The sequence below is a fragment of the Trichomycterus rosablanca genome, chromosome 20, assembly GCF_030014385.1.
Source record: "Trichomycterus rosablanca isolate fTriRos1 chromosome 20, fTriRos1.hap1, whole genome shotgun sequence".
NCBI classification, from domain to species: domain Eukaryota; kingdom Metazoa; phylum Chordata; class Actinopteri; order Siluriformes; family Trichomycteridae; genus Trichomycterus; species Trichomycterus rosablanca.
In genome coordinates, this window is record NC_086007.1 from 16,781,814 (window position 1) to 16,805,187 (window position 23,374).

The 23,374-nt window shown below is 40.9% G+C and overlaps 1 protein-coding gene and 1 long non-coding RNA gene across 3 annotated transcripts in view; one reads left to right on the forward strand and one right to left on the reverse strand.

The window, feature by feature from the left end:
* The window catches only part of LOC134334104 (collagen alpha-2(IV) chain-like), a 60,423-nt gene extending 38,696 nt beyond the window's left edge, over nucleotides 1-21,727 (reverse strand). The window contains exons 1-3 of one of the 2 annotated variants that reach the window (XM_063016281.1): nucleotides 21,625-21,727; nucleotides 15,894-16,041; nucleotides 13,104-13,146 (exon numbers count right to left, since the gene is read on the reverse strand). In XM_063016281.1, the coding sequence (XP_062872351.1) occupies nucleotides 13,104-13,146; nucleotides 15,894-15,922 (72 nt within the window). In that variant the 5' untranslated portion in view covers nucleotides 15,923-16,041; nucleotides 21,625-21,727. Of the gene's footprint in view, nucleotides 1-13,103; nucleotides 13,147-15,893; nucleotides 16,042-21,012; nucleotides 21,027-21,624 lie in introns of those variants that run through there. The other variant, XM_063016282.1, reaches the window with a different exon arrangement.
* Nucleotides 8,432-8,917, forward strand: LOC134334765 (uncharacterized). The gene is made up of 2 exons (XR_010015524.1): nucleotides 8,432-8,563; nucleotides 8,718-8,917. It is a non-coding gene; the product is annotated as an uncharacterized LOC134334765 (long non-coding RNA).
* Nucleotides 21,728-23,374: the final 1,647 nt, after the last annotated feature.

The window sequence follows — 23,374 nt, forward strand, 5'->3', positions numbered from 1 at the left end:
GGCGAATTTGGAGCTGTGGCCCCACTCGAGGACCGAGGGCCGCACTGAGGAAGGTACAAAGAGACGATTAGGGGGGCCATTGCCGGGGTCAGGTTCTTGTTGTTGGGCTTCCTGTATGGCTGTTTTGATATCCCAGGTGACGCTGGCGATGATACGGTCGGAAGGTAATATGGTCTCAGAGGAGGAGGATTCATCCGAGGAGAACTGGCGGGAGAGCGCATCCGGCTTGGTGTTACGAGAGCCAGGGCGGTAGGTCAGGGTGAAATTAAAGCGACTGAAGAACAGCGCCCACCTAGCTTGCCGGGAATTTAACCGCTTAGCCGTCTGGACATAGGACAGGTTTTTGTGGTCGGTCCAGACAACAAAGGGTTGTTCTGTACCTTCCAGCCAGTGCCTGCACTCTTCTAGGGCAAGTTTAATGGCCAAGAGCTCACGGTTGCCAACGTCGTAATTTATTTCAGCTGGGGAAAGTCGTCTGGAGAAAAAAGCACACGGATGAAGCTTGTTGTCGGGACCGGAACGCTGAGATAAAACAGCACCCACACCACAGTCTGAGGCATCGACTTCCACAATGAACTGTTTGGAAGGATCTGGCTGAACGAGGATGGGAGCAGAGGTAAACAGGCCTTTTAGAAGGTCAAAGGCAGACTGGGCTTCCGGGGTCCAACAAAAGGGGACCTTGGTAGAGGTTAAGTGGGTGAGAGGAGCGGCTACCTTACTGTAATCCCGGATGAACCTCCGGTAGAAATTAGCAAAGCCTAGGAAGCGCTGCAAGGCCTTGCGGCAAGAGGGAACCGGCCATTCCACCACTGCACGGATCTTCTCGGGATCTGCCTCGATTAGCCCTGGCCGGATGACAAAGCCCAGGAAGGTAACCGTGTCCACATGGAACTCGCATTTCTCTGCCTTGACAAACAGCTGATTTTCCAGCAGGCGAGTCAGGACCTGGCGGACATGGGTGATGTGTTCTTCAGGGGTCTGGGAAAAGATGAGAATGTCATCCAAATATACAAAGACGAACCGGTAAAGACAATCGCACAGTCATATGGACGGTGGGGAGGTAAGGTCAGGGCACGGGTCTTGCTAAAGACCTCCCGGAGGTCGTGATATTCAGACGGTACCTTCGAGAGGTCTACGGAGTCCTTGGAGGGAGGAGGATTGGGTCGAGAGCCAGAGGGATGGACCGCAGACTGCAAGCAAAAGGAATGGCAGAACTCACTCCAGGTAGCAATTCTTCCATGCTGCCAGTCAAGCTGAGGGTTGTGGGTGGCAAGCCAAGGAAAACCCAGAACCAGAGGGGACTTGGGAGTCTTTATGACAGAGAACGTCATAGTCTCGCGGTGGTTTCCAGAGAGGACCAGGGTCAGCGGGGAGGTACGGTGGGTGATGCGGGCAAGGATTCGGCCGTCCAGGGCATGGGCCGTAATAGGAGTGTCAAGAGGCTCCAAGGTGCAGCCAGCCTGGGTGGCCAAGTCTGCATCAATGAGGTTGTCCTCAGAACCTGAGTCAATTAACGCGGAAAGATGTAGAGGACCTTCGGGAAGGCAAAGGGTGGCAGGAACCAGGAAACGGGGCCGTGATGGGGGAAAATTAGTGATGGCGCTCGTCAGAGTCCCCACTCCTACTGACGAGCACTGTCTTTTGGGCGTACCGGACAGGAGGCGATGAGGTGTCCCCCCTGACCACAATAAAGGCATTCACCTGAGAGAAGCCTTTTGGAGCGTTCCTCAGGGGTGAGCTGGGCGCGACCAAGCTGCATAGGTTCCGGGGTATTAGTGGTGGAGCACTCTGGAGGTAGGCCAGATGAAACCAGGGTTTGAATGGGTCTGTAAGCAAGGGGCCTCGGGGTCTGAGCATCAGAGCGTGTAGTTCTCTCTAGGCGGCGCTCACGGAGACGTCCGTCTAACCGGATGGTCAGGTCAATAAGCCCCTTAAGTTCGGTGGGCTCATCGCGGGCTGCCAGCTCATCTTTGAGGCGGTCCTCCAAGCCATGACGAAAAGCCCCGCGAAGGGCATTATCGTTCCAGCCAGAGTCCGCAGCCAAGGTCCAGAACTCCACAGCATAGTCAGCTACTGACCGGGAGCCCTGGCATAGCCTTAAAAGACGGCTAGCGGCATCCCCAGAATAGTTAGGGTCGTCAAAGACTGCCCGGAACCTGCTGAGGAAGTCCTCATACGAGCCTACCTGTGGGCCGACCACGGACTGTGCGGCCTCGGCCCACGTCAGGGCTCTTCCCCTAAGGAGCCCGATAATATATGAAATTTTGCTGGCGTCCGAGGCGAACGTGAAGGGTCGTTGACCGAAAACCAGTCCACACTGGTATAAAAAACCCCGGCATTTCTCCAGCTCACCATGATAAGGCTCAGGGTGGGTGGTAAGTCCTTCAGCCAGGGACTGAGGTGGAGCAGAGGGTACCTAAGCCGGCAGGGTGAATCCAGGGTCTGGATGAACACGATCAGGGACCTGGGGAGTGACGTTTGGATCAGAGGGAGAGATTGACTGGGAGGAGGTGAGTGCGGCAACCTGCCTGGAGACATTCCCCAGCTGTTGGATCAGTTGGCGATTGCTTTCGATCAGGGATTTAAGCAGTTGATCATGTTGGTCTAGCTGGGTGGCTTGATGGCAGAGAAGGGCCTCCAGGGACCTCTGGTCTTCTGAGGGTGGGTTCGCAGGTTCCATGACCAGATCGTACTGTTACGATTGGCAAGGCCAATAAAAAGGTTTTTGAGGAACCACAAGGCGAACACCACTCAACAGACACAGGGGTAAGTTTGATAAATTTATTGTAAGGACAAAGGAAAAATACACGGAGGCAGGAACACAGGAGAAAACAACAAGGGATGCGGGAGGCAGGGAGCGTGGCAGGAGGAAGCCGGGGATCAGCAGGCAGAGAACGAGAACGGAGGGTAAGCAGCACCGGAACCAGAAAGCAGGGGTGGAGACTGGAGAAGCTGGCAGGAATGCTGGCGCAAGGAGGGAGGCAAGAAGTCCGGAACCAGGAGGGTCGAGGCTTGGGACAGAAACACCAGGTACACAGAGTCCAGGGAACAAAGAAAACACAAAGTCCAAAGGGGCTCAAAAATATAAAAATCCGAAGAAGGTCAAAAAACTACCAGGAGCGCAGAGCAGAATCTACTGGCATAGGCAGACGATCTGGTGGAGACTGAGAGGAACTGAGGAGTATTTAACTGCTGCTAGATGAGGAGTGGATGGGAAGCAGGTGTGCCTAATTAGCCAGGGTGGAGATCTATTGGTTGGCTGCAGAGCCAATTAAGCTGGTGTAATGGCAACATGAGCCACCAGAGGTCGCCCAAAACACCCCAGAGAACCACTGACTCCCAACAGTTGCACATCTTACAACGTGTTTGCAGGAAGAATGGGACAAAATAAAACACTAAATTGCTTGGTATCCTCAGTGCCCCAAGTGTGGTGAAAAGAAATGGCAACATTACAACATGGTAAATGCTTTACTGTCTAAACTTCTTTTTGGAATGTGTTGCAGGCCTGAAATGCAGGAATGAATGTTTATTAATAAATGAAATTAAGTTGACCAGAAAAAAAAAATGAAATATCACAGGTTCATACTGTCTGCAATGTAATAAAAGTCAAAGTAAATATAAGAAATTATTTCTGCATTTTCCATGCTGTCCCAACTTTCTGATTAGGGGTGTAAGAAATATACTATCTGATAATGATGGTGCAAAATCCATCCATTTATAACTACTCGGTTAGATTATTGTAATGCTCATCTAACTGGATGCACTGGTAGATCCATAAACAAACTCCAGTTGGTTCATAATGTAGCAGCTCAAGTGCTAACTAGAACTAGAAAATTTGATCATATTAGTCCTGTTCTATCATCTCTACACTGCCAATTAAATTCTGCACTAATTACAAAATACTTTTACTAACCTATAAAGTGCTACATGGTCTGGCTCCACAGTATTTAAGTCAACTTATTGAGCACTACTTATAGTTCCTAGAATTAAAAAAAATCACAGCTGGTGCAAAAGCATTTTCTTACATAGCTCCACAACAATCTCCCTGCCTCTGGATTCAGACACAGTCTAAATTTTCAAGCACATATTGAAAACATTTATTTACTCAGGTTTTTGATGAGTCTTTCCAAACCAGGGATGTGTGGCTCTGTTCCTGGGGGTCTGGGCAGTCTGGTGCTCTCATGTTTGTCAGTTTTGCTGGCCACTATATGTTGGCTTCTGGCTGTGCCCGGTTTCTGGCCTGTAGAAACCAAAACTGCCCACCCAGACTACAGACCAAAGCGCAGAGCTTGGGGGTTCTAGGGCACAGAAACTTGTGGTGATCAGGAATGTTGTGTTGCTGTCATTCTGCCTCTCCTTTCGGATCAATCAGGTTTGTTGACGGTGGGTTAGGTGGGCGTTGACATCCTGTGAAATCCTGCTAGCTCTCCCTTTTAGTTATGCTGTAATAATTTGGGGTGTCGGAGTCAGGTGCTGTTTTCTGCAAAAATGACATTTACTCTTAATGATTTCATATCACATTTTATCTACATTTTGTGTTGTTTACCCTGAGGTGGTTCTGTAACATCAGAAAGGACATCAAACACCACCAACCAGAGGGCAGAGTCACTTGAGCATTATTGACACTTTGCACTGGAACTATACCATAGCTTTTCTAATTAAGGCCTATGGCCGCAGGTCTGAGTTATGAAGCCTTGCTGTTTACACAGAAATCCTGGGTGTTACCCTTACTCTGACTTAGCCTATTCGTATATGACCTTGTTTTCAATTTGACGACTTTCCTCAGAAATGTATTTTGGACTTTTTCTTTCTGTGATATGACACTCTGCATTGTTATCTAGACCTATGAGCTTGGATTGTGTTTTTGGTCACGTGGACTTGTAATGCAAATGGAACCACTACCTCCAGTCCAGTCTGGTACATGACATACCCCCTTATTTTAATTGCCATGTGAGTGTGTTTGCTGGCCATCAAAGTTATGCATAGTGTATATATTTTAATTCATTTTTAGCCTGGGGTGACTCAAAAGGCTGAGAAAAGCTGGTGTAGACAAATCTGACATTGGCTTTCACTGTGAATAGTAAAATGTTAGTACAATCTTAGTAGTTTTTAAATGCAGCAACAAACACTGTTTATTGACACTGGTTTGTCAAGTATTTCCAAACCCATGTGGTGATAGAGCCCTACACTGCCAGAGCCCTACATAGCGACCTCCAGTGGGCTATTGGTGTGCATGTTTCTAAACAAACTGTCATGAGAGCCAGAGAGCCATGAGAGCCAGGCGTCTTCTAGTGGAACCTGTACTCACAGCCCAGCACCGTGCAGCTCTATTGGCATTTGCCAGAGAACACCAGAATTGGCAGGTCCACCATTGGTGCCGTTTGAGAGCAGGTTCACACTGAACATGTCACAGACGTGAAAGAGTCTGGAGACGCCATGGTGAATAATATGCTGCCTGCAACATCATTCAGCATGACCAGTTTGGTGGTGGGTCAGTGATAGTCTGGGGAGGCATATCCTTGGAGGGTCGCACAAACCTCCACGTGATAGCCAACGGTACCCCGAATGCTGTTAGGTATTAAGATTAAATCCTCAGAGCCATTGTCAGACCTGTCAGACCTTATGCTGGTGCAGTGGGCCCTGGGTTCCTCCTGGTGCAGGACAATGCCCAGCCTCATGTGGCCAGAGTGTGTAGGCAGTTCCTGGACAATGAAGGCAGTGATGCCACTGACAGGCCCACACGTTCCCAAGACCTAAATCCAATTGAGAACTTCTGGGACTTTATGTATCAGTGCATCCGATGCCGCCAAGTCATGCTGCATTACTTTGCACATGATAAAGGTACTCAAAGGACATAAATACACATACTAATCAATGACTGATGTGGAACAGGTGATGTCAATAAACAAAGGAACAATTCACAGAAGAGGAACAGTGACAGGAAATGGGACATAAGTTAAGAATAGAGAGAATATTACAATAAGACTACTAGCTGGAATGGCCGTCAAACATGGAACAATCAAATATGTGTTATTAATATACTAACACAACTCTTTGTGTTTTTAAAAAACAAAAAAAGTAACAAAAAAAAAAGAGCTGATAGCCAAACTGAAGCTCAAGTTACACACAACTTTCAAGTTGTTCAGATCGCTGTACAGTTCACACTACACAACTTGATCTCTTGTAATTGGGAGTCTTTGAAGTCGTGGTTTTCACACTACACCACTGATCGGCGATAGGGGGTCACACACTACACGATCTATCACCCAGACTACGTTTTGTCATGAAAACACAACCGAGAAGTGACAAAGGGTTTAATGATACCATGTCCAAAAATGCACATCAGCAAGAAGCTATTGATTAAAGTTGTTTGTGCACTGATGTGTAGCGTAAAAGCAAGGGAGAAAAATAAATGAATCTGGGTGAAGGAGTGGATTTTGTCTATGCGGCCATGTTTTGCAGAGAGAGTTGGAAGTAAAATAAATATTTTTTTTGCAATGCAACATTGGTATTATGGTTTGGCATGGACAATAAGTCACAAATACTGTAAAGCTTGTGTGTGCTGATGTATTCTTATACAAACTTAAACATAGCGATCGAGAGCCGATTTCCAAGCCCTGAGCGAAAGGTGATTTGCCTCAGAACTGACACATCTAGCGGCAACTTGTCAGCAAGCAAAAATCAGGGCAAAAATCGTGCAGAGTGGACTAGGCATTAGTTTGTACACATTATGAGAAGAGCCAATTGGAAAACACAATTATGTTTGAAAAAGAAATCATGAAATCAGCATTATAACCCAAACATAAACAGACAGTATACTACCAGCACCAGAATACATTAAAATAATGTGGTAAATTAGGAATTAATGTTATAGGTTCAAAATGTATAAACATTTTAACATATGCAATATGTTTTACAATAAAACTAATATTAATGAATTCTCTTATGTATTCTGTTGAAAAGAAAAGAAAGAAAAATTAAAGTAAAGTGAAAACAAAATAATGCGAATATTAAGAAAAAAAGATAAGCTGATAGAAAAAAAGAGAAACAAACAATTCTTGTGCTGTTATGGTATCCTGCTGGATTGATTAGCTGGTTTGTTACATCCAACCACAATGCTGTCAGGTGTCCATGGACTGATCTTGTTCACATACTTAGCTTTTACTTGGGGCACAACTGGCCAGACTACTGAAATGTGCTAATCCAGGAGATCTCAGCAGATCTCAGACAAACAAACAACTAAATAGACAGACATGTCTCCAACCTAAGTTTAGGTCATGATTCTACAGTATAAACAGACATTTAAAAAGCAAGAAACAGTAAACAAAGAAAACTGAATGATCCGAAATTATTGTTTGTGATAAATATGCAATAACAGAGACATATGAGAGGCCGTGTAGGCCATAATTCTGAGATGAATTCTCTCACACACACTATCATACTCTCTCACACACACCATCATACTCTCTCACACACACTATCATAGTCTCTCACACACACTGTCATACTCACTCTTACACACTATCATACTCTCATACATGAATTACTATACTCTTTCACATATACTACTATACCCTCTTACAACCATAATCACACTTTCTTTTATTTACTATCATACTCTCAAACACAAAGCACTATTCTCTCTTGCACAGATAACTATAGCTACTTAAACATGCATTATGTGCTTTCATGATAATCTGTGTAACAGAGAATAGTAGTATATGTATGTAAGTTTGGTAGTCTGTGTAAGGGACGTTAACACTGTATGTAAAACAAAATCTACTATATGTGTAAGAGAATATTATTATATGTAAAACAGAATAATAGCATTGGTAAGCGTAATAAATAGTGTATGTGAATGCAAATAATCATGTTTATGGAACAGAATGATGGTGCATGTGAATAAGAATAGTTGTGTGAGAGAGTTTGATTGAAACGGAAACGAGTTTGATTGAAACGGAAGTAATATTAAATTCTCAGTACCTGATTGGTAGAAGACGCGGGATTTCACAGACATGTCCCGCCTTCCTCATTATTACTGATAGGAGAGGATCAATGGAGAGGATAGTGGAGAGGATAGTGGACCGAGAGAGGATCAATGGAACATCGGCCTGTTAACAACATTTTTTACTTTTCCACCGCTGCCACATCAATGTCAGAAATGTGGATTTAATGTGGACAGCCCGACAGGAGTCTAAATGCGGCCGCGGAGGAAGAAATGCGGTGAAGCTTTATATCCGAATCATCAGCCAGGTGATGCGAGCTCCATATCAGCCTCAACCACAGAGAGCAGAGGCTTCAGAGTCAGGGGCAAGGACGGATTAAGGATAGTCTGGCTTTTTTGAGTAACTGTTCTCTAAATATTTGATTGTATTGGGTGAATTGCTATAGACTGGTTTTGAAACTAAATTCAATTTTTGTGTTTTCAGTATTGAACTTTTGATGGCATGTGGAAACAAACTGGTTTCACCAAAGTTGCACGAGGGCCAGAAACTAAATGGCTTCATGATTCACAATACATTTACATCAAAGGCAGTGTACAGTAGACCATTACACATTTACGGTAAGTTATTTAAAAATAATGTAAGTAGTATGTTTATATTGCATATTAATAATAATAAGTAATTTGTAGCATTTAGATTTCATGGTTTGGCAATAGGCTAACCCCCAACATTTTCTAAATGCATTGTGTGTGTGTTTGTTTTGTTTGTTTTTAGTTTGTCACCACAGATTTAGAGGACAGTGGTGTGGAGGTTGACACGACAACAGCATCTAGTGACCACAGAAGTACCACACCAGTCATTGTATGACTACAAGGGCTAAGGATACCTTAATCCACCTGAGTGACAGATTATTTGCTGTTGAGACTGTTCTGAAATATTTGGTTTCTGCATGCAACAATAAATAAGAAACATTTGTTTGCTTGGGACAAGATCTTTGTTAACCAGTCTAATAGTGATTTCCTGACCTGTCCATAACTTGATGATAAATATCTAAATATTATATGGGGTGTCCTCATTTTTTTTACATTACTGCATTGTTTCATTTATCAGAAATACTTCATGAAGTTTAATTACTATCACAAATAACTCTAATAACCATAACTAATTGGGAATTTGAACATTGTATACTTTGGCCAGTTGCACACCCGTGACGGAAGGCATGTCCATTTGGGTCAAGCACTTGCAGCGAATGCCAGCGCTGTTTTCTGATGTTGCAAGACTGTAGTCCTCCTAGCATGTACCTTTCATCTGCATTTGGGGTGGTTTGAAGAATCTTATTAACAATGTCAGCCAAAGCCGCATCAGACATTGCTGTATACGTCAGTTAACCAATTTGAAGTTGCTGTCTGTGCCTGTATAATTTCCTCCTGATGATTCCAAAGCATACAGCTATTCTTTAGCAACAAATTTCAAGAGACAAACCGAAGGTAATTTGTTTATGTAGTATATTGTACTGATGGCAACCAGGATGACCAGTTCTGATTGTTGGACGTACTCTTGGAGTAAATATATCCCTATGTCTAATTTCTACTGATCTTGAGTTTTCATATGAATTTTTAGGGAACAAAAACATGCATAAAGTGCCTCCAGTGCACCCAAACTTCATTGACTGTCACCTCCTTCTAACTGCTGGCTAATTAAAAGAAAGTAAAAAGTTGTCAGTGTTTATCCATTAAGCTCACAAAATAATATTTCCAGAATCATGCTGGTATGTCCCATGCTGTCAGTTTTCCTTTCAATGTTAAATAGTATGTTCCTTTCAAAAATAGTAAAACATGTCCTCCTCATTACCATTTATTTCCACAAACCAAAGTGACCTTGTAAAAAAAGGTAGAAAGTAGAAATATCATGGCTAGCTCAACAAAGCAGAACAAAAGTGTAAAGTCATTGTTAAAAGGTCTGCTGCCAGATTTAAATGTTTTTTGTAGACCAATTTATGTGCAGGCAGCTGTAAGCCAATCAGGGAATCTGACTTCCTGTCCTCCTTCCTCCTCCTTCCTGTCCTCCTTTGAACACCTTGATGGTGTGCGAGAGAGTATGATGGTGTGTGTGAGAGAGTATGATGGTGTGTGTGAGAGAGTATGTCAAATCTGTCAAATCCTAAGAACAGAACTCCGTAAAATATCAAACTAAAAACACAGAGACCCAAACAACAGTAACACACGACTTCTTTACTGTGAAACCCTCAAACAATATAAACGTACACTCAGAACCAAAAAAGCTCAGTACACCCAAAAACAACTAACAATTATTGAACAATCAATCAACACACATCCATTCTGGGACAATTGGAACAAATTAAAACATAGAGAACAGGAAGAATTGGCCATTCAGGATGGGGATATCTGGACAACCCATTTCCAATCACTCTTTAAAAATTTAGAATTAGATTCAAATCCTGAACAAAATCAAATTATTAGTAAGTTAGAGGAACTGGAACGGGCTGTTAAAAACCACCAGAATCCTCTAGACTCTCTCATTACTGAGCAGGAACTTAAAGACAACATTAAAAAACTAAAAACAAAGAAATCATCAGGACCTGACGGGATCCTGAATGAAATGATCAAACACAGCAGCTCCAAATTTCACCTGGCAATGTTAAAAGTCTTTAACCTGGTTCTGAGTGTCGGTTCCTTCCCTGAAATCTGGAATCAAGGTCTCATAACACCCATCTACAAAAGTGGAGATAAATTCGACCCTAATAATTACCGGGGCATCTGTGTGAACAGTAACCTGGGGAAGTTATTCTGTAGTATAATTAACTCACGATTATTACACTTCCTTACCAAACACAACGTCCTGAGTAAAAGTCAGATTGGTTTTCTACCAAATTACCGCACTACCGATCATATTTACACCCTACACACCCTGATCGAAAAATATGTAGTTCAAAATAACTCTAAAATATTTGCATGTTTTATTGATTTTAAAAAAGCTTTTGATTCCATTTGGCATGAAGGATTGTTTTATAAAATGTTAGAGAGTGGTGTAGGGGGTAAAACATATGATCTTATTAAATCCATGTACACAGAAAACCAGTGCGGAATAAGAATTGGCAGTAAGAGAACACTGCCAATGTTCTCTCAGGAGCATCTCTCAGGAGCGTGGAGTGAGACAGGGCTGCTGTTTAAGTCCAACTCTATTTAACATCTATATTAATTAATTGGCCTCCATGTTAGAGCACTCAGCCACGCCCGGTCTCACTCTACACGACTCCGAGATTAAACTCCTGCTGTATGCAGATGATCTGGTCCTGCTGTCCCCCAGCGCTCAGGGTCTCCAGCACAAACTGGACCTGCTGCAGCAATACTGTCAGACCTGGGCCCTGACAGTCAACCTCAAAAAGACCAAAATTATGACCTTCCAGAAAAGAGCCAGATCTCAGGGAACCAAACACACATATAAATTAGGACACCATGAAATTGAGCACACTAAAGATTATACTTACCTTGGACTAAACATCAGTTCCACAGGAAACTTTAATCCGGCAGTAAATGAACTGAGAGAAAAAGCTCGCAGGGCCTTCTACGCCATAAAACGTCAAACATTCGTAGAAATTCCGATTAGAATTTGGCTTAAAATTTTTGAATCAATAATTGAACCGATTGCTCTATATGGCAGTGAAGTTTGGGGTTCGCTTACACACCATCAATTCCATAATTGGGACAAACATCCATTAGAGACCCTGCACACAGAGTTCTGTAAAAGCATCCTAAAGGTGCATAGACACACCACGAACAATGCGTGCAGGGCAGAATTAGGCCGATTTCCACTAATTATCAACATACAGAGAAGAGCAATCAACTTCTGGAACCATCTAAATGAGAGCGACCCCCAATCTTATCATTATAAAGCCCTGAAACACCAAGAGCTGAGCAAACATACCAGTCCCCTCATCCAACTGGTCCTGAGTCACTACACCCATACACCACTAACACACACAGATACACCACTAACACACACCGATACACCACTAACACACACAGACACTGTAATAACACACGCCGACACACCACTAACACACACTAACACAATAAAGACTCAGGAACAGGAGAAATCTGTAAACCCAATTAGAATAAACCAAATTACACAAAAACTCCGAACTAAATATCTGAATTATTGGGAAACTGAAACTAAAACTCAAAGTAAAATGCAGTGTTATTTGGCCCTAAACAGACACTACAGTGCAGCAGATTATCTGAGCGCAGTATCCAACCCTAAATTAAGAAACACCCTGACGAGGTACAGACTGAGCGCACACGACCTGGCCGTGGAGACGGGGCGACACACCCGGTCCTGGCTGCCCCGGGAGGAGAGGTTGTGCCAGCACTGCACTCTCAGTACAGTTTTATTGTTATTATTTTTGTTTTTATTAATATTTTATTCTATTTTATAATATTTTTTGCACATGTAACTGTTCTGTATATTTTTATTTTTTCTTATTTTTATTTTTCCCTGTAACTTGCTTTGGCAATACGAATGTCCTTATTTGTCATGCCAATAAAGCTTCTTTTGAGTTTGAGTTTGAGAGTATGATGGTGTGTGTGAGAGAGTATGATAGTGTGTGTGAGAGAGTATGATGGTGGTGTGTGTGAGAGAGTATGATGGTGTGTGTGAGAGAGTATGATGGTGTGTGTGAGAGAGTATGATGGTGTGTGTGAGAGAGTATGATAGTGTGTGTGAGAGAGTATGATGGTGTGTGTGAGAGAGTATGATGGTGTGTGTGAGAGAGTATGATGGTGTGTGTGAGAGAGTATGATAGTGTGTGTGAGAGAGTATGATGGTGTGTGTGAGAGAGTATGGTGGTGTATGTGAGAGAGTATGATAGTGTGTGTGAGAGAGTATGATGTGTGTGTGAGAGAGTATGATAGTGTGTGTGAGAGAGTATGATGGTGTGTGTGAGAGAGTATGATAGTGTGTGAGAGAGAGTATGATAGTGTGTGTGAGAGAGTATGGTGGTGTGTGTGAGCGAATTCAACTCAGAATTATGGCCTACACGGCCTCTCATAGAGACAATCACTTTTTTACACTACTGTATCTAAACATGACTGGCATGTCAAGCTTTTCTAGAATCATCTAGTATTTACTTTAAACACTTACCCCTTGCACTGTCTGTTTGGATAGATGCACTATTAAGAGCCACCTAAAAGAACATGAGAATAAGTGAAAATTATGTCAACAAAAAATATGTTACAACTTAGACGAAAGTGAAAGAAGACCCATATGTACAAACACCAGTCAGTACACTCACTCACTCACTTTCTTAACCGCTTATCCAATTAGGGTCGCCGGTGGGAGTGCTGGAGCCTATCCCAGCTTTTCAATGGGCGCAAGGCACAAAGTAACACCCTGGACGGGGCGCCAGTCCATCTCAGGGCAGACACACATACACACACACACACACCCATTCATCTATAGGGCAATTTAAGTGTCTCAAATGAACCTGGCTGCATGTTTTTTGGACTGTGGGAGGAAACTGGAGCTCCTGGAGGAAACCCATGCAGACACAAGGAGAACATGCAAACTCCGCACAGAAAGGGGATCAAACCCAGGACCTTCTTCCTGTGAGGCGACAGTGCTACCCACGAGCCCCCGTGCCGCCCAGTCAGTACAGTATTCTAATATTTCATTCCTTATATATATTATGAATTTAAATGAAATTCTAATGTTAAATACGTATTTATTTTGAAATGTATATACAAAAAACATTGTAAAAGGAAACATTAAATAACACTTTCTTTAATATTTTCTAATAATATCTTACTAGCCTATTAAACAATGCTGTTACTTAATAGTGAAAGAACATTAGTGAAACCTATGACACTAAATATTGGATTATACAAGATTTTGTGTTATTTTCCAAAGGAATTTAAATTTATATTTAATTCTGCAAGCTACAGTGTATCACAAAAGTGAGTACACCCCTCACATTTCTGCAGATATTTAAGTATATCTTTTCATGGGACAACACTGACAAAATGACACTTTGACACAATGAAAAGTAGTCTGTGTGCAGCTTATATAACAGTGTAAATTTACTCTTCCCTCAAAATAACTCAATATACAGCCATTAATGTCTAAACCACCGGCAACAAAAGTGAGTACACCCCTAAGAGACTACACCCCTAAATGTCCAAATTGAGCACTGCTTGTCATTTTCCCTCCAAAATGTCATGTGATTTGTTAGTGTTACTAGGTCTCAGGTGTGCATAGGGAGCAGGTGTGTTCAATTTAGTAGTACAGCTCTCACACTCTCTCATACTGGTCACTGAAAGTTCCAACATGGCACCTCATGGCAAAGAACTCTCTGAGGATCTTAAAAGACGAATTGTTGCGCTACATGAAGATGGCCAAGGCTACAAGAAGATTGCCAACACCCTGAAACTGAGCTGCAGCACAGTGGCCAAGATCATCCAGCGTTTTAAAAGAGCAGGGTCCACTCAGAACAGACCTCGCGTTGGTCGTCCAAAGAAGCTGAGTGCACGTGCTCAGCGTCACATCCAACTGCTGTCTTTGAAAGATAGGTGCAGGAGTGCTGTCAGCATTGCTGCAGAGATTGAAAAGGTGGGGGGTCAGCCTGTCAGTGCTCAGACCATACGCCGCACACTACATCAAATTGGTCTGCATGGCTGTCACCCCAGAAGGAAGCCTCTTCTGAAGTCTCTACACAAGAAAGCCTGCAAACAGTTTGCTGAAGACATGTCAACAAAGGACATGGATTACTGGAACCATGTCCTATGGTCTGATGAGACCAAGATTAATTTGTTTGGTTCAGATGGTCTCAAGCATGTGTGGCGGCAATCAGGTGAGGAGTACAAAGATAAGTGCGTCATGCCTACAGTCAAGCATGGTGGTGGGAATGCCATGGTCTGGGGCTGCATGAGTGCAGCAGGTGTTGTGGAGTTACATTTCATTGAGGGACACATGAACTCCAATATGTACTGTGAAATACTGAAGCAGAGCATGATCCCCTCCCTCCGGAAACTGGGTCGCAGGGCAGTGTTCCAGCATGATAATGACCCCAAACACACCTCTAAGACGACCACTGCTTTACTGAAGAGGCTGAGGGTAAAGGTGATGGACTGGCCAAGCATGTCTCCAGACCTAAACCCAATAGAACATCTTTGGGGCATCCTCAAGCGGAAGGTGGAGGAGCGCAAAGTCTCGAATATCCGCCAGCTCCGTGATGTCGTCATGGAGGAGTGGAAAAGCATTCCAGTGGCAACCTGTGAAGCTCTGGTAAACTCCATGCCCAGGAGAGTTAAGGCAGTTCTGGGAAATAATGGTGGCCACACAAAATATTGACACTTCAGGAACTTTCACTAAGGGGTGTACTCACTTTTGTTGCCGGTGGTTTAGACATTAATGGCTGTATATTGAGTTATTTTGAGGGAAGAATAAATTTACACTGTTATATAAGCTGCACACAGACTACTTTTCATTGTGTCAAAGTGTCATTTTGTCAGTGTTGTCCCATGAAAAGATATACTTAAATATCTGCAGAAATGTGAGGGGTGTACTCACTTTTGTGATACACTGTATATTAATGGTATGTCTGGTTGTAACCAAGTACTATGATTGCAGGTAATTAGAATATTCATCCCTATATATAAGAAAGTGGGGGCTGAGGCTAACAGGCTAGCCCACCACCATCAGAAGCTTTTAAGTTAGAATCTCAGCGGTGTTACTGATGTCGTTGGGTGTCCAACAGATTCAGATGGCTATATCTGAGTAAGAAAAGGTTAGATGGTATATGAGAACTTGCTGCTGACTGTATCCATGCTGGAGGGGATAGGAACTAGTCTAGTAATGAATTGCAGTAGAAAATCAGATAACTCTAGGATGGAAAAAAGAGGAAACTAAAAATAAATGAGGAAAATAAAATCTAACCAGAGAGAAAGGATGGCCGGTAATGTCATCTCACTTGCTACTCTGCACGTGCTCTAAATATAGATGTTCTCCAATATCTGCAGATCTTTGACATTAACCGGTGGAGACAAATCTGTAGTTCGGCCCTTTCACCTCTTAAATGACACTTCTGAGGAGAGAATCAACATAATTCACATTTTATTACTTGTCACAAACAAAGAACACATACCAAGACTGAAACTTCATTTGTGTTCCAATTTCAGTGAATGTGAGCTTTTAACTCGATTCTGACTGTGATCAAATGTACAATATACATTAAATTTACTACACTTTTTAATTGAATGTGTTCACATTGTTTTGTCGTCCTCAATGTTCCTGCCAACCATTATGTATGATATTAAGCATTGTAAAAGTAAAATCCACAGCTAAACAGCAAAAAACACATCAGCTAAAGGAAAAACAATATTAAATTGTTAAAAATTGGTCTTTGTTTGGGCTTTCGAAAAATGGTAAACTTAATTGTGCGGCTGCTGTTTCACACTTTTTACAGTACATTAAAAAAAATCTTCTGCAGGCTGTCTCTCTCATGCTTCTTCCTGGCACTCCAGATCCATTAATTAGCAATGAGCCTGGTGAGTATAGCCAGTGATAGCTCAGTGGTTAAGGTACTGGACTAGTAAACACAAGGTTGCCGGTTCAAGCCCCGCCACCACCAAGTTGCCACTGTTGGGTCCCTGAGCAAGGCCCTTAACCCTCAATTGCTCATTGTGTTCAGCTCATTGTGTAAGTCGCTTTGGATAAAAGCGTCTGCTAAATGCTGAAAATGTAAATGAAATGTAAATGTTGCTATGCTCACTGTAGCCCTCCACTTACTGTCATTGTGTTTGTTTTTTTTAAAAAGCACAGAGGCAAAAAAACAGTTAGGCAAGCACTGAAGAGCACTCAGAAAAGAAAGGACGGATGTTCGCCCCAGAGGTTCATAAGCCTACGCTGCCCCAAAGTCAGAAAAGGCAGATAGAAAAGGCATATATGATAAGGCCCCAGCTAAATGCATGACCACCAAGAGAACGTACAACCCTAAATACGAAAAAGACAGCATATAAAAATGCTAATAAAACCTGCTGTGTTTCTAACATATACTTTGACTTTTATTTCATTACAGACAGTATGAATATATGAGGTTTTATGTTTTGTCTGGTCGACATAATTTCATTTGTTAATATATCTCCATTCCAGCATTCCAGGCCAGCAACACATTCCAAAAAAAGTTGGGACAGTAAACATTTTGGCACCAAAGATATCAAGCAATGAAATGTTTCAGTTATTATTTTGGCCCATTCTTCCTGCAAATGCATTTCAATGGGTGCAACAGTACAGGGTTGTTGCTGTGGCATTTTCTGTTTTAAATTTCTCTTTTGGGAACTGGTCAAGACAGCAGCAAGGTCAGTCCAATGCTGGTGCCCTCTTCTTCCGCAGCCATGCCTTTGTAATGTGTGCAGGATGTGGTTTTACATTGCCTTGTTGAAAAATGCTAGGATATCCCTGGAAAAGATCTTGTATTAAAGAGCAGCACTGCTCTAAAATTGCAATGTGCTTTTCTGCATTAATTTTGCCATTGCAAAGGTAAAAAATTACGTTTGGCAAGGGCACTGATACCTCATACCATGACAAACCCTGGATTCTTGACTTGTTGCTGATAACAATTCTTCCATCTAAAATACTGATACATTTGACCACAATACACATTTCCTCTGTGTAAGGGTCCATCCCAGATATACATTTTAAACTTTTAATTTCTAACCACCTTCAGACAGCCTGTAACTGTTTTACTAAATCTTAATCATTTTACTTTTTAGTTTTAATTATTTTTCTTTATATGTTAATTAGTTGCTTTTTTTCCTCTGTTGTTTGACTTAAGATTTTTAAATTTTGATTTGGTTTTTATTTTATGTTCCTCATTTTCTGTGTATTGTAAATTCTCGGCTGCATTGAAAATGAGGGTCACCCTCAATGTATCTCCAAGTTGAAATAAAGGTTGATTGATTGATTGATACATTTTTCACATAATTTTCTCACGCCGACTGTTTACAAACTAGACTGTCCATCTTTGCTGCTCACTAACTCAGCCTTTTGTGGATACTGCTTTTGTACCAAATCAGGATTACAATCACCTGTTGACATCACCTGTTTGAAATCACATTTTTACCTTATTATTAGCCCTAAATTGCCCCATTCTCAACATTTTTAATGAAGTTGACCAGAAAAAACATGGAATATCTGGGGTACCTGGTACTTTTTTGATTATCTATTCTTATGTATAAAGAATAGATGAAATAGATGAAAGTACAAAGAAAAAAAAAACTTCATAAAATCAGTGGCAGCTAAACCAAGAATAAAAATGGACTACCAGGTGGACCTGTTACACGATTACAGTAAGTGGCCAAAAAAGCATTCACTGCCTCACAACAGGTGCCATCTCAACAATCCTGACATAGTTTTTCAGTCATCATAGCAATCCATTAGCCTAGTGGCAGACCATGGGCCATAGTTCTCCTCGTATGGATTTTAAACCTTTTTAAATGAGAGCAACATTGAGCATCAATGCTCCACAGTGTCTTACCTGACCGCAAACAGCGGATTAGTAGAGTACTGGTATTCTGAATACCAGAGAATACTTTGTAAGGTTGTATACAAACAGCTGTTAAGCAATTTAAGTTATTCCATGGCATACACAGTAAACTGACCACTCTCCCTTAACCCAGATGACACTTCAAAAACTGATGCAGACGTCAGACAAAGTGTTAATTAAAATAACAAGCTCAGAAGGAACTTTTAGTGCTCATAGTCCTCTGTTTAAAGAGAAAGATGGAGTGCATGTCGAAAAGCCAAAATGTGCCAAATTAAAAAATAATACTGTTGCATTAAAAAGATTTTTGGGACCTGGTGCATTCTCAATAAGCAATTGCAGAGCTCATTTAACTTAGACATGCTAAACATATAAGGCACGCATGGTGCATTCATTAACATGAATGTCCATAACGCATAGTCTTGCCTCTGTTTTACTTAAACAAATTGCTTTATTCACTGTCCAAAATTGCTTTAGGACTATAAATGCAATAGTTTGAAACAGTCATGATAAAAAAACAAAACTTTCTTTTGTAGTTCCGTGTGAACTTGTGGTGAACTATTTCACCTAAATGTAATATTTTGAAAGAGATCTAATTAAATAAAAAAGGCTTAGTATAACACAGTTACCGTGGTTAAATGACAATATTACTTTTCATCTTCTATTACCACAGTTTAGGGCTGGGCGATTTTCACGATTAATTCGGTTAATTCGCATGAACGTTTTCACCCGATGTTAGAATGTGACAATCGCGATTGTTTACATACTTTATATTTTAATTAAAATACCAACATGTCACGAGGCAGAAACTGACCGGACGCCCGCGGAATATAAATCAGAGAAAGTTTAATATCAAAAGGGCAAAAACAGTGTACAAAATCAGGTAAAGTCCAAAACCAGTGGATAAACTAAAACAGTAAACGGAAGACAACAAGGATTATACACGGTAACGGTTAGATTTAGAAATAAAGAGCGCAAACATGATCGGCAAAATGAGACACAAACAGAAGAGTTTAATTAAGATTCACTGAATCAAACACCGCTGACAGTGAGCCCGATCAGGATTGGCTGACCGGGACATGTGACAGTCACGTGACAGTCACGTGACAGTCACGTGACAGTCCGTGAGAGCTTGGGATTTGTAGTCCATATTGTTAGAAGCAGAACTGGCCCCCTACATCCACCCCCCAATCACAAGAGGACAAAAGCTGAGCTGAGTGATTACTTGATGCCCCCCAATGTAGATACTGATACAGACTCACTTAGTGGTGGAAACAGCACAGTACAGGCTTGTGTTCCTTTTAAGAAACCTGTAAAGAACTTTTTGTAAGGTGGTTCTGCTGCACAATATTTAAAGTGAGTTGTTTGTGAGCTATTCTTATAAAGCATATAGATAATTTAGATTTCTATTTTGTTTTAATTATTGTGATATCGTTATTGTTATAAAGTTTGAGTCCCTTACAAGGATAATTATAGGTGGTGCTGTTACTATTTTTGCACTTCTGCAGTCTTTTAAATTACAATGCAAAAAAAGAAATTTAAGTCTTATTTCAATTGCATTATACAAAAAAAAAATAAAAAATCGAAATCGTAATCGACAATCAGTTATAATTTTAAAATAATCGAGATTTTTTTTTTTGGCAAAATCGCCCAGCCCTACCACAGTTGTAATTATTCAAATTTTCTAAGTCATCAAAATATTTTGCTGGTGCATAACACAAATGAAAAATATAATAGATATGATGAGGTGTTTGTTTCCACTTTCAGGGGTATAGAGTATTGTGTATGCACCTATTTTCATTGATGTGTAAAATGATTGACTGGGCTCTATTAAGCATTGTATTGCATTATTCTACTATTACAGTGTGTCTGATGCAGAATGCAAATGCAAATGCAAATGCAGAATGTTAAAATGCAAATGGTTGATTATATAAAGCTTCTTTTTATAATAAAAAGACTAAGGTCATCCATTATTAGCTCACATCACATAATTTAATTTACTATTATCAAGCAGGTAATCTACGCCCTTGTTGCTAAGTAACAGGCAATCTGACAGAAACAATCTGACAGAAACAATGCACTGATAAACACTGAAAAAAGCAAGCCCTCTTTAATACAAACTCTTCTCTACACAATAACTTAAAGTGTACAGATTTAAATCACATCTACATTACAAGCAGTAACTCATTATGTACTTAATAGGCTTTTTTCCTTTGAAAGCTTGTATTTGTAACTTGTTTTACTTTGTTGTTCAGACCCTTTAAATAGTTAACAGTGCATATTCTATTTTTTTGTATTATTTTGCTTAGATGTAAAAATTATGTCTACCTTTACTAGTGCTATTTCAGCCTATTATTGTTATTTTGTACTTTTCTTCCATTTTCTTCTTTTAACTATTGACTTTTGGATAATCCCGCATTGTTTTCAAGACAGAAACACCTATCTCTAAAATCATATACCATATTTTGTATTACATTCCATATCAACCAGTAATAAACACTCAGGATACCATACCATGTGCCTGGATACCATAGCATTGCTTGAGCTTCACAAATTTACATTTGTTGTTTACTGTATTTTTGTATGTCAGTGAATGATATCCCTTACTAAATACATTAGAATTGGGTATTCAGTCATAAGAACCAAAAGAAGCAACGCTTAATGCAAGTTACATTTATACAAAAATATTTGGCTGTTATGCATATGTGCACTGTAAATAAATACCCCGTTACTTTTCACATATTTAGTGGTGTCACTAATCTACAGTAATCTAGGGTCCAAAGCAGTGTCTTAGTGTAGATTTCAGGTTTTTCAGGTTCTACATGATCGTTCATTCATTTTATCTTAATGGACTGCGGATTACTTACAATACAATCTAAACGTTGTGTACAGTGACACTGGCAAAAAAAAAAGAGGAAAAAGAAGATTAACTCTATGTAAGTTCATATACGCTTGAAGCCCATGAGCCATGAGTTTTCTTGAAAGATAAAAATAAGACATACTTTTAAATGATATTAACTTTCTGCCACTTCACGTTTCTAGATGCACAACTGCGTATTGAAGTCATTAAACACATTAAAATATCACATTTGCAGAACTAGAACAAAAAGTAATATAAATCCTTACCCATGTGCGTTTCTGAGCATCACGGTGAATTCACATAAACACGGAATACACACATTTAGAAGTGATGTCTTCTACAAAACAATATATACATGATGAAACTTCAGAAACTGTCGCAGCTAGTGATGGGTCGGTCGCGAACGATTCGGCTCTAAGAGCCGGCTCTTCAAAGTGAACGTCGGGATCCGGCTCCTGATTCGTTTGTGTGTTTACACTGAGCAGGAGGGGCGGGGTTACACACACACACACACACACACACACACACACACACACACACACACACACACACACAGCGTGCAAACGAACAGGAGGGAAACTCCACACAGAAAGGACCCGGGCTCTTTACCTGGGGATCGAACCCAGGACCTTCTTGCCGTGAGGCGACAGTGCCAACCACTTAGCCACCATACCGTCCCACTCTAGATGCAAATGTACAAATAATATACACAATCAGACCTTTTTGTCTAATTGAGATGGGTCTTTGTTTTTGTATTTTATAATTTATTGTTGGAGAACTCTGTTCCATGTTGAGTATATAAATAAAGCAATTTAAATAATAAACATTTGATACAATTTTTTTTTACATTAGTAATTCATTTTACATGTAATTTGGTAATAAATTAATTTAAGCAACAAAAAAATCTAAGGAGCCACTTGGGAGCCGAAAGAGCCGGCTCTTTTTAGTGAGCCGAGCCAAAAGAACCGGCTCTCTAAAAGGAGCCGAAATTCCCATCACTAGTCGCAGCAAAACTAGACTAGCCCCCACCTTGTCAAAGCAGGTATCGTCCAACCAAATTGCACCGTTGCTTAGTTATACAGCAACTATGAGCTGAATCGAACTGTTGTGGAAAATGAGCGGCTCCGCGTACAAGCGCGTTACACTGTGCAAGATTTCGTTCCTCGCGGTTCTGGTGCTAGTACACGCTAAAGAGGTAAGTTAATGACTCATCTGAATTTTATTTTTATTGTTAAGGTAAAAAGAAACTTTAAGTTTTAAGTTTATAAAATATAAATTATAATTTTGCCTTGTGGGTGTGAATAAGTGTGATAATAAATTAGTGATCCAGTGTGTAATTCCCTGTGACTGTCATCCAGATGTCATTCAGAAAAAAAATGGACACGATGTGGTAATATATCCTGAACTGCGTGCACGCCTATTACAGCACATCACATAGACTACTCACATTTAGTTAATCGCTCACAGCAGGGGCATTTAAATAGAAGCCAGCACCGTCTGGCACGGGAGATAAAAGATCAATATTGCTGAATTGCACCCACACTACGAGTCACACAATTCTTTTTATAAGTCTTGCCGCAACCTCTCAATGAAATTCAGGTAAGGACTTGAACATAACCACTCCAACACCCTAACTGTTTCTACTGAGCTTTTCATAGGTGGATTTTATTGTATACTGCGGATCATTTGCCTGCTACATAACCCATATGTGCTTGAGCCATAGGTCACACACTGATGGACGAATATTGTCCTTCAGGATTTTCTGATAGAGAGCAGAATTAGTGGTTTCATTAATTATAGTTCCAGGTTCTGTGGAAGCAAAGCAGCTACCACCACCACGTTTTCCTGTTGGTATGACGTTCGTATACTGGTGCTGGTCATAAAATTAGAATATCATGAAAAAGTTGATTTATTTCAGTAATTCCATTCAAAAAGTGAAACATATATTATATTCATTCATTACACACAGACTGATATATTTCAAATGTTTATTTCTTTTAATGTTGATTATTATAA